This window comes from Aotus nancymaae, unplaced genomic scaffold (genome assembly GCF_030222135.1).
Source record: "Aotus nancymaae isolate 86718 unplaced genomic scaffold, 86718_ANA_hifiasm-v0.15.2.pri h1tg000028l, whole genome shotgun sequence".
In the NCBI taxonomy this organism is placed as follows: domain Eukaryota; kingdom Metazoa; phylum Chordata; class Mammalia; order Primates; family Aotidae; genus Aotus; species Aotus nancymaae.
This window is the reverse complement of record NW_026988441.1, coordinates 15,239,260-15,253,842: the sequence shown is the minus strand read 5'-3', so window position 1 is coordinate 15,253,842 and position 14,583 is coordinate 15,239,260. Positions and strand designations below refer to the sequence as shown.

The following is a 14,583-nucleotide window of genomic DNA, read 5'->3' as shown; positions in this document are numbered from 1 at the left end:
AGGTGGGCGGATCATGAGGTCAGGAGTTTGAGATCAGCTTGGCTACTATGGTGAAACCCCATCTCTACTAAAAAAATTTAAAAATTAGCCAGGTGTGGTGGCGTGTGCCTGTAGTCCCAGCTACTCGGGAGGCTCAGGCAGGAGAATTGCTTGAACCCAGGAGGTGGAGGTTGCAGTGAGTCGAGATCACGCCACTGCACTGTAGCCTGGGCAACAGAGTAAGACTCCGTCTGAAATAAAAAAACAAAGAAAAAACAACTCAGAACTACTGTTGAGGTCACCTTTTGTCCCAATCCCCAATCCTGTTCTCCTCCCACCTCTCCAAAGGCTGTGATCTTTGGCATATATCTCTCCAAACGTTTTTTATCGTTGTTGTTTTGAAATGGAGTCTTGCTCTGTCGCCCAGGCTGGAGTGCAGTGACATGATCTTGGCTCACTGCAACCTCCGCCTCCTGGGTTCAAGCAATTCTCCTGCCTCAGCCTCCTGAGTAGCTGGGATTACAGGCACCTGCCACCATGCCTGGCTAATTTTTTGTATGTTTAGTAGAGACGGGGTTTCACCATGTTGGCCAGGCTGGTCCTGAATTCCTGACCTTAGGAGATCCGCTCGCCTCGGCCTCCCAAAGTCCAGATGTTTTTTTCCCTGCATTTCCATTCATATGAAAATTTGCATTTAAAAAATGTAGCATTGTGGCCAGGCTCAGTGGCTCATGCCTGTAATCCCAGAACTTTGGGAGGCCAAGGTGAGTGGATCACTTGAGGTCAGGAGTTCGAGACCAGCTTGTTCAACGTGGTGAAACCCCATCTCTACTACAAAATACAAAACTTAGCCAGGCATGGTGGCGTGCGTCTGTAATACCAGCTAGTCCAGAGGCTGAGGCAGGAGAATCGCTTGAACCCAGGAGGCAGAGGTTGCAGTGAGCCGAGATTGCACCAGTGCACTCCAGCCTGGGTGACAAGAGTGAAATTCTGTCCCCACCCCTACCCCCCAAAAAAGTAACATTGTTTTATAATTTCCCAAGGTCTTCATGGTTGGCAGAGTTCATGACAGTTTACAAAGCACAGCTTCACTGATGAAGTATTTTGTAGATTTCAAAACATCAACTATAGTTTGGAAAGTGCTTTCTGGTGTTGGAAACCACATTTTATTTATTTATTTAAATTTTTAATTATATTAACAGAGATGAGGTCTCCCTATGTTGCCCAGGCTGGTCTTGAACTCCTGGGTTCAAGGGATCCTCCTGCCTCGGCATCCCAAAGTGCTGGGATTACAGGCATGAGCCGCCTCACCCAACTGAAACCACATTTTAGACTCCTGATTTATTCCTAGTCAGTCAAGAGTCCTGAGGTTATTCTTTATTGTTTTCCTACCTGCAAATATTTTTTAATTTGTCTCTTAACTAAAACACTCCCTTTTGCAAACGTCTTTATTGAAATAGAATGTACATACGTAAAGTCCACCCATTTAAAATGTACGGTTCAGCGATTTATAGTGTGTTCACAGAATTGTGAAGCCACCGCTGCAATCTAATTGCAGAACATTTTAATCGTCCCGCAGAGGAGCCCCATACCCGTCAGCGGTCACTTCCCATCTCCCCCACCCCAGCCCTGGGAGCCACTGGTCTACTTTCAGCCTCCATAGATTTGCCTGTTCTGAACACTGCATATAAACGGTGTCATAAAATATGGTCTTGGCCGGACACGGTGGCTCACGCCTGTAATCCCAGCACTTTGGGAGGTCCAAGAGGGTGGATTGCTTGAGCCCAGGTGTTCAAGAAAAGCCTGGGCGACATGGCAAAGCCCTGTCTCTACTAAAAATACAAAAAATTAGCCGAGTGTGGTGGCACGTAACTGTAGTCCCAGCTGCTTGGGAGGCTGAGGTGGGAGGACTGAGGCATTGAGGTTGCAGTGAGTCCTGAACACACCACCACACTCCACTTGAACCTGGGCAACAGAGCAAGACCCTGTCTCAAAAAAAAAAAAGTAAGATGAGGCCGGGCCAGGTGGCTCACACCTGTGATCCCAGCACTTTGGGAGGCCAACGCAGGTGGATCACGAGGTCAGAAGTTTGAGACCAGCCTGGCCAAAATAGTGAAACCCTGTCTCTACTAAAAATACAAAAAAATTAGCTGGGCGTAGTGGTGGGCATCTGTATCCCAGCTGCTTGGGAGGCTGAGGCAGAAGAATTGCTTGAACCCTGGAGGCAGAGGTTGCAGTGAGCCAAGATCATGTCACTGCACTCCAGCCTGGCAACAGTGTGAGACTCCGTCTCAAAAAAAAAAAAAAAAAGATGAAACACTATACATAATCTAGTACATTCAAGGTATTATTTCAACATGGAATCAATCTTATTTATTTACTTACTTATTTATTTTTAGAGTTGGGGTCTCACCATGTTGCCCAGGCTGGTCTCAAACTCCTGTGCTCAAGGAATCCACCCCCCTCAGCCACCCAAAGTGCTGGGATTACAGGCATGCGCCACCATGCCCAGCTAATTTTTGTATTTTTATTTTATTTATTTTTTGAGACAGAATTTCGCTCTTGTCGCCCAGGCTGGAATGCAATGGTGCGATCTCGGCTCACAGCAAGCTCCCCTCCCCAGGTTCAAGTGATTCTCCTGCGTCAGCCTCCTGAGTAGCTGGGACTTCAGGCACGCGCCATCACGCCGGGCTAATTTTTGTATTTTTTCTAGGGATGGGGTTTCGCCATATTGCCCAGGCTGCTCTCTGTCCCTCTTGTTCCCATTTTTCAGCCTTTCCATTTGCTATCCCCTTTGCCTGGACACCACAACCTCCCTGATTCATATGGTATCTTTCAACTCTCAGCTTCACTGTCCCCTCCTGCAGAAGGCCTTCCTCCACCAGCCGGTTTACAGGGCTCACCACAGCCTGCTCACTCCCACGCCCTTCAGACCACAGATTATAACATGCAATTACTTCGTGTATTTCGTTATTTGCATCTGCCCCTTCCCACTGGACTATCAGCTCCCACAGTGGGCTCTCTGTCTTGTTCACTGCTGTACCTTCAGGACTAGGGCAGTGCCTGACACACAGTAGGCACTCACACTCATTTGTCAAGTTAGGGAAGAATCATGAAAACTAAGAGGCTGGGCACGGTGGCTTATGCCTGGAATCCCAGCACTTTGGGAGGCTGAGGTGGGTGGATCACCTGAAGTCAGGAGTTCAAGACCAGCCTGACCAACATGGTGAAACCCCATCTCTAGTAAAAATACAGAAATTAACCAGGCATGATGGTGGGTGCCTGTAATCCCAGGTACTTGGGAGGCTGAGGCAGAATCGCTTGAACCCGGGAGGCGGAAGTTACAGTGAACCAAGAGTGTGCCACTGCATTCCAGCCTGGGTGACAGAGTGAGATTCCATCCGTCTCAAAAAAAAAAGAAAAAGAAATGAGATTATCACCATTTTGCAATCACTAATGAATGGCTATGTCTGGGCATTGAGCAGAAACAGCTGCTGGCATCTTGGAAAGGAGGTGCCTCCTGGTGGAGGTAAACAGCCCCACATAGGAAGGTTCTGGCCAGAAAAACTCCTCACACCCAAACCTGAATCTGCTTGAACTTCTCCAACTGAGTCCCACTTAGCAGGAAACACAGGGGATAGAGGCACACGGGAAATGACACCATAAAAACGCATTAGGTCCAGACTGTGGGAAACTCTACAACTGGGACAGCGCTATCCAATGAGAGACTTCGTGTGAAAAACATGTTGAACTGATCATTTTTTAGATTGATTATGGCCAGGTGCTAAATGAATGAATGAATGAATGAATGAAAGGGATGCACAAATGAATGATGACAAAGGGAGATCAGCAGATCACAAGAGCAGCGTCTAGGAGTGAATGGAGGTGACAATGTCCCAGGTTCCTGTGGAGAGGTGGGCTTTTTTTTTTTCTTATTTTTCTTGTTTCTTTTCTTTACTTTTTTTTTTTTGAGACAGGGTCTTACCCTTGCTGCCCAGGCTGGAGTGCAGTGGCACAATCTCAGCTCACTGCAAACTCCACCTCCCAGGTTTAAGCCATTCTCCTGCCTCAGCCTCCAAAGTAGCCGGGACGACAGGCACCCGCCACCACGCCCAGCTAATTTTTGTATTTTTAGTAGAGACAACATTTCACAGTGTTGTCCAGGCTGGTCTCAAACTCCTGACCTTGGGTGATTCACCTGCTTTGGCCTCCCAAAATGCTGGGATTATGGGTGTGAGCCACTAGGCCCAGTCTGAGGTGGGTTTTTGAGACAGATACTATCACCCTGCTCATGATAGAGGGGGAGGCAGGCCAACGAGGCAAGGGCAGAAGGTGAGGGGTTCCGGTGTGATGATGTCTCCATGCTCTGTGGTTTCTAGAGCCCTTCATGATTTGCAAAGCATGTTACTCATTTAGAAAGCATTTTGCAAAGTTCTGGGGTTTTTACAAAGCAGTTTTGAGAGCCAGAAAGTTTTGCTCTGTTCATAGCCCAGAGCAACAGTTCTCACACTGCATACTTCAGCCCGTCTGTAGTAATGAAATTAATTTAGCAACGCATAACTCGTGACCAGCATCTTTAGAAATAAAACAGAACATTGCAGAGTGTGCTGCACAGCAGAAGTCAGAATTGTGTCATGAAACCTTTTCTTTTTTTGAGATGGATTTTCGCTCTATTGCCAAAGCTGGAGTGCAATGGCACGATCTCGGCTCACCACAACCTCCATCTCCCTGGTTCAAGAGATTCTCCTGCTTCAGCCTCCCAAGTAGCTGGAATTACAGGCATGTGCCACCATGCCTGGCTAATTTTTTTTCTTTCTTTCTTTCTTTTTTCTTTTTTAACCAACTAGGAGATTGGTTTTGTTGTCTTCTAATTTTGTATTTTTAGTAGAGATGGGGTTTCTCCATGTTGGTCAGGCTGGTCTCGAACTCCTGACCTCAGGTGATCCACCCACCTCAGCTTCCCAAAGTGCTGGGATTACAGGTGTGAGCTGCTGTGCCTGACCTTTTTTTTTTTTTTGAGTCACATTGTAAAATGTATTCTTACTGTGAGTGCAGTCAAGAACATTTAATGAGGTGGGCACAGTGGCTGATGCCTGTAATCCCAGCACTTTGGGACGCCGAGGTGGGTGGATCACAAGGTCAGGAGTTTGAGACCAGCCTGACCAGCATGGTAAAACCCCGTCTCTACTAAAAATACAAAAAAAGCCAGGTGTCATGGCACAAACCTGTAGTCCCAGCTACTTGGGAGGCTGAGGCAGGAGAATCACCTGAACCCGGGAGGCGGAGGTTGCAGTGAGTGGAGATCACATCACTGCACTCCAGCCTGGGCGACAGAGTGAGACTCCATCTCAAAAAAAAAAAAAAAGTACATTAACATATTCTGGTTTCTCTTCAAATCGTATAAACCTTTCGCCTTTTACTAAAGAAAAAAAAAGAACATTTAACGCTGCTCTAGAGAACCTCTTGCAAAAATGCACGGGCAATCAGCACAAGAATGTTCAAGGAACATGTTGTCTGTAAAGTTAAAAAATCTATAGGTGAACCTGGTGATTTATGTCTGTAATCCCAGCACTTTGGGAGGTGGAAGAGGGTAAATCACCTGAGCTCAGGAGTTTGGGACCAGCCTGGGCAACATGGCAAAACCCCGTCTCTACAGAAAAACTTTGCCAGGCGCAGTGGCATGCACCTGTAGTCCCGGCTACTCAGGAGGCTGAGGCATGAGACTCACTTGACCCTTGGAGGTGGAGGCTGCAATGAGCTGAGATTGTGCCACTGCTCTCCAGCCTGGGTGACAGAGTGAGACCCTGTCTCAGGAAAAAAAATATATATCTGGAAGCAACCTACATTTCCATCAGCAGGATAACAGATTAAGAGTCTTATGGCTGGGCACGGTGTCTCAACGCCTGTAACCCCTGCACTTTAGGAGGCCGAGGCGGGTGGATCACCTGAGGTCAGGAGTTCGAGACCAGCCTAGCCAACATGATGAAACCCCCATCTCACTAAAATACAAAAAATTAGCAGGGCATGGTGTCCGAGCACCTGTAATCCCAGCTACTCAGGAGGCTGAGGCAGGAGAATTGCTTGAACCTGGGAGGTGGAGGTTGCAGTGAGCTGAGACCATGCCACTGCACTCCAGCCTGGGAGACAAGAGTGAAACTCCATCTCAAAAAACAAAAAAGCAAGTTTCAGCTGGGCATGGTGGCTCACACCTGTAATCCCAGCACTTTATGAGGCTGAGGTGGGAGGATCCCTTGAGCCCAGGAATTCAAGACCAGCGTTGGTAACATAGGGAGACGCTATCTCTACCAAAAAAAAAAAAAAAAAATTAGGTGTAGTGGTGTGTATCTGTAGTCCCAGCTACTCTGAAGGCTGGGCACTTAAGCCTGAGCGTGGGGATGAGGGCGAGGGGGCATGTGTTGAGGCTGTGGTGAGCTGTGATTGCCATCACTGCACTCCAGCCTGGGTGACACAGCGAGACCTTGTCTGAAAAAAAGAGAGAGAGAGGGAATTGAAGCTCTCCAGGCCACCCCATTGACCTCCCTGCCCGCCCCCAGGCCATGGACAGCCAGAAGCAGTTCAGCGGTCCAGAAATCCAGTTCCTGCTTTCGTGCTCCGAAGCAGACGAGAACGAGATGATCAACTGCGAGGAGTTCGCCAACCGCTTCCAGGAGCCAGCCCGCGACATCGGCTTCAACGTGGCGGTGCTGCTGACCAACCTGTCGGAGCATGTGCCGCATGACCCACGCCTGCACAACTTCCTGGAGCTGGCCGAGAGCATCCTCGAGTACTTCCGCCCCTACCTGGGCCGCATCGAGATCATGGGCGCCTCGCGCCGCATCGAGCGCATCTACTTCGAGATCTCGGAGACCAACCGCGCCCAGTGGGAGATGCCCCAGGTCGGGGACCTGCGCGCGTGCATGCTCACCTCCTGGGGCTTCGGGCATGCGGGTGCTCACTTCTTGCACTTTCGGACCCCACAGGGGACTGTGCGTGCCTTGCCTATCTGCCCTGCTCCGGCAAGCCCACGCCCACCCTTTTGTACACATTTTGCCTGGCTGTGCCGTTGGCCATCCCTGGCTCCCCCTGGTCACTTCTTGCGGACTTGGCCCACGAGAGGATGCACAGCCCTTGGGCATGAAGCAGGGTGGGTGTGTCCTCACTGTGGCTGCTCACACGCCATCCCTTCCCCTTGCACGCGCACCCTGGGAGCTCTGGCAGGTCCCTACAAGCCTGATGCAGCCCCACCCACATTCTCACCTCCCTGAACCCGTATGGTGACACACCCCTTGCTCACCCTCCCAACCGCCCCCACTCGGTGTGCTGTCTCTTGGTCCTGGCCCGCTCATGCTCGCTCTTATACACACTCGCCTTGGGGTCTCCGGGTGCCCTGGCATGCTGACCCACCCTTCACCAGTTGTCACGTGTGCCCCCAGATGCCTTCTGAAGTCCTAGCACACAATGTGGACCCCCACTTATTCTGGGCCCACACGTGGGCCCACACCTCTTGCACACACACCCTGAGGATGCCAGTGAGCCCTCCCGGAACCCTGGCATGGCTCACTCATTCACTGCCCATTTGCCCTTACTGTAGCTCTGGGACCACCATGCTCACCCACAAACACTTGGGCCACGGTCTCAGGGTCACCCACAAGAGCCCCCAGACCTACTCTAACCTGACGTGCCCTATCCAGCTCCTGCTATGCCCAGCCCACAAATGCTTGACCACCCCTTACACACTCATTTGCCCCAAGGGTACACTCATGTGGTCCCAGCATGTCCCCAGCACAGCTGGCACACCTGGCTGGCATATGGTTCCTCTCCCCATTCCCTCGCACTCCCCACACAGCCCTGACACACCCTCACCTCATTCTCTTGCACACACACTTGCTTTTGGTTTCTGAGATGCCCCCAGGCACCTGCACACACCTCCCCTGTGCTCCTGCACACCCCACCTTGTCTCCCACTCATAGCCCAGGAGGCTTGCACACCCGTCACCTCCTTCATGACTGGGCCCTTCATATGTCTCCTCAGGGGACACACAGTCTCTCGTGGTTGCACCCTTCCCCCGCGTGCTCCCCACACGCACACTCTTTCCCTTAGCGCTATTTCTCCAGACACCTGCTTCCTCCTGCTCACCCCTTCCCACTCCACTTTCCCCTGCTCCTCAGGCACGCACGTATGCCCATGTGGGGCAGTATAATAACACGGAACACTAGACTGCGTGTTTCGTTTTGTTTTTGAGACGGAGTTTTGCTCTTGTCACCCAGGCTGGAGTGCAATGGCACGATCTAGGCTTACTGCAACCTCTGCCTCCCGGGTTCAAGCGATTCTCCTTGTCTTAGTCTCCCGAGTAGCTGAGATTACAGGCATGTGCCACCACGTCCAGCTAATATTTATATTTTCAGCAGAGTTTCGCCATGTTGGCTAGGCTGGTCTTCAACTCCTGACCTCAGGTGATTCGCCACCTTGGCCTCCCAAAAAGTGCTGGGATTACAGGTGTGACCCATGGCCTGCCCACTATACAGCATTTATTAGGCACCAGGTGCTGCTCTAACCATGCACCATCTATTAACTCATTTAACCCTCACACCAACCCTATAATGTAGGTCCTATTATGCCCACTTTACAGAGGGGGAAAACAGAGGTCCAGAGAGCTAATTCAAAATCACCCAGCTACTCAGCGGCAGAATCAAGATTTGAAGCCAGGCAGGCTGGCTGCAGAACCTTTGCCTTCAAGCACTATGCTCCTCCTCTCAAGGAAGTTAAACACATCCATTCTGGAGCCAGCTCGCAGGGAGTTCAAATCCTGTGTGTGCCGCCTCATCTGTGTCACCTGGGAGTGTCACTTTCTGGGCCTCCCTGTAAAATGTCCTCATCTGTAAAATGGGAAGAAAACTCACTGGCCCCTAGGCTTGTTTGTGAGGATTAAATGAGTTTGGTTTTTTTGTTTTTGTTTTTGTTTTTGAGTGAGAGTCTTGCTGTGTCGCCAGACTGGAGTGCAGTGATGTGATATTGGCTCACTGCAACCTTTGCCTCCTGGGGGTTCAAGTGATTCCCCTGCCTCAGCCTCCCCCGTGGCTGGGACTGCAGTGCGCCACTACACATGGCTAGTTTTTTATATTTTAGTAGAGACGGGGTTTCACCATGTTGGCCAGGGTGGTCTTGATCTCCTGACCTCATGATCCACCCGTCTCAGCCTCCCAAAGTGCTGGGATTACAGGCGTGAACCACCGCGCCCAGCCGATTACGTGTTTTATGGAAACTGCTTGTACAGGGCCTGGCCTGATTGAAGCATTTACAGGAGTACCTACAATGAGTGCTCTCTCTAAATTGCTCTCTATAGGTTTGCTTTTGATAATCAAAACAACCACGTGGCCGGGCGCTGTGGCTCCTGCCTGTAATCCCAGTATTTTGGGAGTCCAAGGACAGAGGATTGCTTGAGGCCAGGAGTTCAACACCAGCCTGACCAACACAGCCAGACCCTGTCTCTGCGGAAAACTTTTAGAAATTAGCAGGCCAGTCATGGTGGCTTACACCTGTAATCTCAGCACTTTGGAAGGCTGAGGCGGGCAGATCACTTGAGGCCAGGAGTTCAAGACCAGCCTGGCAAAACCCTGTCTCTACTAAAAATTCAAAAATTTAGCCTGGCATGGTGGTGGGAGCCTGTAATCCCAGCCACTCAGGAGGCTGAGGCAGGGAGATTGCTTGAACCCCAGGGGCAGAGGTTGCAGTGGGCTAAGATAACACCACTTCATTCCAGCCTGGGAAGAGACTGAGCTAGATCCTGTCTTGTCTTTTATTTTAATTTTGTTTTGTTTTGTCGGAGACGGAGTTTCACTCTGTTATCCAGGCTGGAGTGCGGTGGTGTGATCTTGGCTTGCTGCAACCTCCACCTCCCAGGTTCAAGTGATTGTCCTGCCTCAGGTTCCCAAGAAGCTAGGGTTACAGGCGCCCACCACATCCGGCTAATTTTTGTATTTTTAGTAGAGACGGGGTTTCACCATGTTGGCCAGGCTGGTCTCGAACTCCTGACCTCAAGTGATTCGCCTGCCACGGCCTCCCAACGTGCTGGGATTACAGGCGGGAGCCACCGCGCCCGGCCTGATCCTGTCTCAAAAACAAAACAACAATGCATTTAGAACAGCGCCTGCCGAGGTGACCCCGGTAGCTGACACTGTGCTGTCGCTGCTGTCCGAGCCCCCGCTGACGGCGCCCCCGTTTCCTCCATCGCCCCGCGCTGCAGGTGAAGGAGTCGAAGCGCCAGTTCATCTTCGACGTGGTGAACGAGGGCGGCGAGGCCGAGAAGATGGAGCTCTTCGTGAGCTTCTGCGAGGACACCATCTTCGAGATGCAGATCGCCGCGCAGATCTCGGAGCCCGAGGGCGAGCCGGAGACCGACGAGGACGAGGCCGCGGCGGAGGCGGGCGCGGAGGGCGCGGAGGAGGGCGCGGCGGGGCCCGAGGGCGCGGCGGCCACGGCGGCGGCGGGGGCGACCGCGCGGGTGGCGGCGGCCGCGGGCTGGGCCCTGCGCGGCCTCAGCTACCGCAGCCTGCGGCGGCGCGTGCGGCGGCTCCGGCGGCTCACGGCCCGCGAGGCGGCCACCGCGGTGGCGACGCTGCTCTGGGCGGCCGTGACGCGCGCGGGGTCCGCGGGCGCGGGGGCGGCGGCGGGCGCGCTGGGCCTGCTGTGGCGCTCCCTGTTCGGCGGCGGCCTGGTGGAGGGCGCCAAGAAGGTGACGGTGACCGAGCTCCTGGCGGGCATGCCCGACCCCACCAGCGACGAGGTGCACGGCGAGCAGCCGGCCGGGCCCGGCGGAGACGCAGACGGCGAGGGTGCGGGCGAGGGCGCGGGAGACGCCGCGGAGGGCGCCGGGGACGAGGAGGAGGCGGCGGACGAGGCCGGGCCGGGCGGTGCCGACAGGGCGGTGGCCGTGACCGACGGGGGCCCCTTCCGGCCCGAAGGGGCTGGTGGCCTCGGAGACATGGGAGACACGACGCCTGCGGAGCCGCCCACGCCCGAGGGCTCTCCCATCCTCAAGAGGAAGCTGGGGGTGAGAGCGCAGCCGAGGGCTTCGGGGTTTTGGCGAGAGATGGGGGATCGGAGGGAGGAAGAGAGCCTGGCTGGGTGGAGACACACACTGAGTGGGGAGAACTGGTGAGGGGGACAGGCACACGCAGGGCGCACCCACGGAGGACGCACACGGGGACAGAGCGGGCGCCGGGCAAGAGAGACGTTCAGAGACAGAGGGATACACAGACGCACAGGGAGAGAGACTCAGAGATGGAGACCTGGAAAAAGGGTCAGGCAGAGCCCTGAGCCCGGAAGACGTAGAGAAAATGATAACTGGAGAGCCAGAGAGAGTAAGAAACACAGGGACCAAATTAGAGGGCAAGAAAGACCAAGACTAAGCCCCGCACCGTGGCTCACACCTGTGATCCCAGCACTTTGGGAGGCCGAGGCGGGCCGATCACCTGAGATCAGGAATTTGAGACCAGCCTGGCCAACATGGCGAAACTCCGTCTCTACTAAAAATACAAAAATTAGCCGGGAGTGGTGGCACATGCCTGTATTCCCAGCTACTCGGGCTGCTGAGACAGGAGAATCTCTTGAATCCGGGAGACGGAGATGGCAGTGAGCCGAGATCGCGCCACTGCACTCCAGCCTGGGCGACAGAGTGAGGCTCTGTCTCAAAAAAAAAAAGAAGACAGAGAGAAAGAAAGAAAAGAAAAGAAAGACCAAGACTGAAAAAAAGTCCCAAGACAGGGTCAGGAGCACTAGGAAAAGACCCTCGGAGACACGGGTTGTGGGAATGAAGTCGCCCATGGAGGCAGGGTCCCCTAACATCGTCAGGCCGTTGGTGCTGGGAATGCCGTGGTGGGGTGCGGAGGTCAAGGAGGTGGGAAGCCCTGGGGGACAAGAAGAGCTGCACTTGGAGTCAGCCCAATCCTGCGCAGTGCTTTGAGCAAGGGCCCTCCCTCAATGAGCCTCAGTTTCCCCTCTGTAAAATGGGAATCATAATCTGCCTCCTCCTGGTGGGGTCAAGTGGAAAACTTCCATCACCCAGGGGAAATCGGAGAGAAAGAAGACAAGAGCAGGCGGGCGGCCCTGAGGAGCGCTTAGGGTGGGGACTCAGCCCTGATGCTCGCCCTGCCCCTAGGTGGATGGAGTGGAGGAGGAACTCCCACCAGAGCCAGAGCCCGAACCGGAACCAGAGCCGGAGCCGGAGAAAGCCGAGTGAGTGGCCTTGGGGCCCCTATCACTGCCTCCCTCCTAGACCAGGAGCCTCCAGAGGTCAGGCCCTGAGGCCGTCCTGACCACCCTGTGTCTTCAGAAACACCCCGCCCAGACTCAGACACAGAAGAGGGGCCCCGAGAGAAGGATTCAAGAAATAAATGCTCCAGCCCGGGCAACATAAAAAAATTAAAAATTAGCCACGCATGGTAGTATTCGTCTGTAGTCCCAGCCATGGGGAGGCTGAGGTGGGAGGATCGCTTGATCCCCAGAGGTGGAGGCTGCAATGATCCCTGATCACAGCATTGCACCCCAGCCTGGGTGACAGAGCAAGACCTTGTCTCAAAAAAAAAAAAAAAAAAAAAAAAATAGAAAAATGAATGCTCCGTCTGGTCACCGGGCCTTTCTGTGTGCCATTCCCTCTGCCTAGAGCACGGGCCTCCATGCCTACTCTGAGTCTTTCTCATCCTTTCCATTCTCCAGGACACCTGACCCCCTCCTAAGCTAAGGAGGTGTCTCCTCCAGGTTGCCACAACCCCCTGAGCTTCCTGCATCCCAACCACTCTGGCTGTCACTGCCTGGTGTCACTGTCACTGCCTGTCTCCCACATTGTACTGGAGCCTCATAAGGGCAAGTCCTGAGATTATCTCATCACCCCATGTACACAGCACCATCCAAACCTGAGCCAGGCACGGAGCAGGGCCCCGGTGAACGGTTCTGAATGAATGAACTCATGCATTGCCAGTCCAGGCACCTCCTGACCTCTCTCTGTCCTACCCTGCAGTGCCGAGAATGGGGAGAAGGAAGAAGTTTCCGAGCCCCCACCAGAGCCCTCCAAGAAGCAAGCACCTCCCTCACCCCCTCCAAAGAAAGAGGAAGCTGGGGGCGAATTCTGGGGAGAACTGGAGGTGCAGAGGGTGAAGTTCTTGGTGAGGATCCGGCCAGGGCACCTGAACCTTCTCTCCGGGAGCCCCACCTCTGGTGCCCCCCTCTCCTGCTCACCCTGTTCTTGCATTCACCTGTTGAAGTTCATCTCCAAGAAAAACCCTAGCTGGGGAGAGGGCAGAGGCATCCCCAGACCTGGGGACAGGGTGGCATTTTCAGGTGGCCCTCCCTTGGTTCCTTGTCCCCTCCCTGCTGACAATCCTTATTCCCACCTCCACACCTTTTTCATGGGGGCCACCCACCCACACTTCTACCTCCGCCCTCTATCCAGAGCTACAGTCAATGAGGCCGCCGCTCTGGCCTTCCCACCATGGCCTGTTTCTTGGTTGTCAGCCCTTAGAGTCTCAGCCCCTACCCCAGCCCCAGTGCTGCTGTGGAGGTCTGAGCTCTCCCAGTGCCTGGGGAAACGCTCATCTCATCCAGGCCAGGAAGGAGGGTAGGTGTTTGGAGGCAAGCCCCCGGGCTCCCTCCGTCCTGTCTCCTGTCCAGGCCTGGCCTGATAGGAGGGGGTAAGGGAGGCTGGGCATGGTGGCTCATGCCTGTAATCCCAGCACTTTGGGAGACCGAGGTGGGCAGATCACCTGAGACCAGGAGTTTGAGACCAGCCTGGCCAACGTGGTGAAATCTCATCTCTATTAAAAATACAATACATAGTGGCGCATGCCTGTAATCCCAGCTACTCAAGAGGCTGAAGCAAGAGAATTGCTTAAACCCAATAGGCAGAAGTTGCAGTGAGCCAGGATTGTGCCACTGCACTCCAGCCTGGGCGACAGAGCAAGGCTCTGTCTCAAAAAAAAAAAAGAGGCGAGGGGCAGTGAGGGAATCGTGTAGAATGAAGGTGGTTCCCTGAGAATTTGTGGGAAGATTGAGGGATGGAGGGAAAGGTGGAGAGAAAGAGGTAGAGATGGAAGATGTTCCTGGCCATGTGAGGGGGCTCATGCCTGTAATTCCAGTACTTTGGAAGGCTGAGGTGGGAGGATTCCTTGAGCCCAGGAGTTTGAGACAAGCCTGGGCAACATAGGGAGACCCCTGTGTCTACAAAATAGTTTTTTAATCTTTTTTTTCTTTAAATTACTGCTCCTTGCAGAGCAGGGCACCCCTAAGGCAATGCGCCCAGAGTAGCCAAAACTTTGTTTTAATTACCTGAGTGTGGTGACACATGCCTGTGGTCCCAGCTATTCAGGAGGCTGAGGCAGGAGGATCACTTGAGCACACGAGTTTGAGGCTGCAGTGAGCTGTGATTGCACCACTGCACTCCAGCCTGGGTGACAGTGAGACCTTGACTCAAAAAAAAAAGTTCCCTTCCATCTTGTGTAAAGCAGACAGGGTGACCTCACTCAGGAAGCAGCATAGCCAAGAGGCTGGGCTTGGACTCTGACTGACTGTGTTCAAAACCCAGCTCTGCCACTCCTTGGCTGTGTTACCTTG

General features: G+C 53.4%; 1 protein-coding gene across 2 annotated transcripts in view; it reads left to right on the top strand.

Annotated features, from left to right (window-relative positions):
- RYR1 (ryanodine receptor 1) overlaps nt 1–14,583 on the top strand; it is a 152,994-nt gene that overhangs the window by 121,800 nt on the left and 16,611 nt on the right. For both annotated transcript variants that reach the window (XM_064381346.1, XM_064381345.1), the window contains 4 exons: nt 6,534–6,875; nt 10,223–11,029; nt 12,137–12,213; nt 12,995–13,139. In XM_064381346.1, coding sequence (XP_064237416.1) covers nt 6,534–6,875; nt 10,223–11,029; nt 12,137–12,213; nt 12,995–13,139 — 1,371 coding nt within the window. The remainder of the gene's footprint in view (nt 1–6,533; nt 6,876–10,222; nt 11,030–12,136; nt 12,214–12,994; nt 13,140–14,583) is intronic.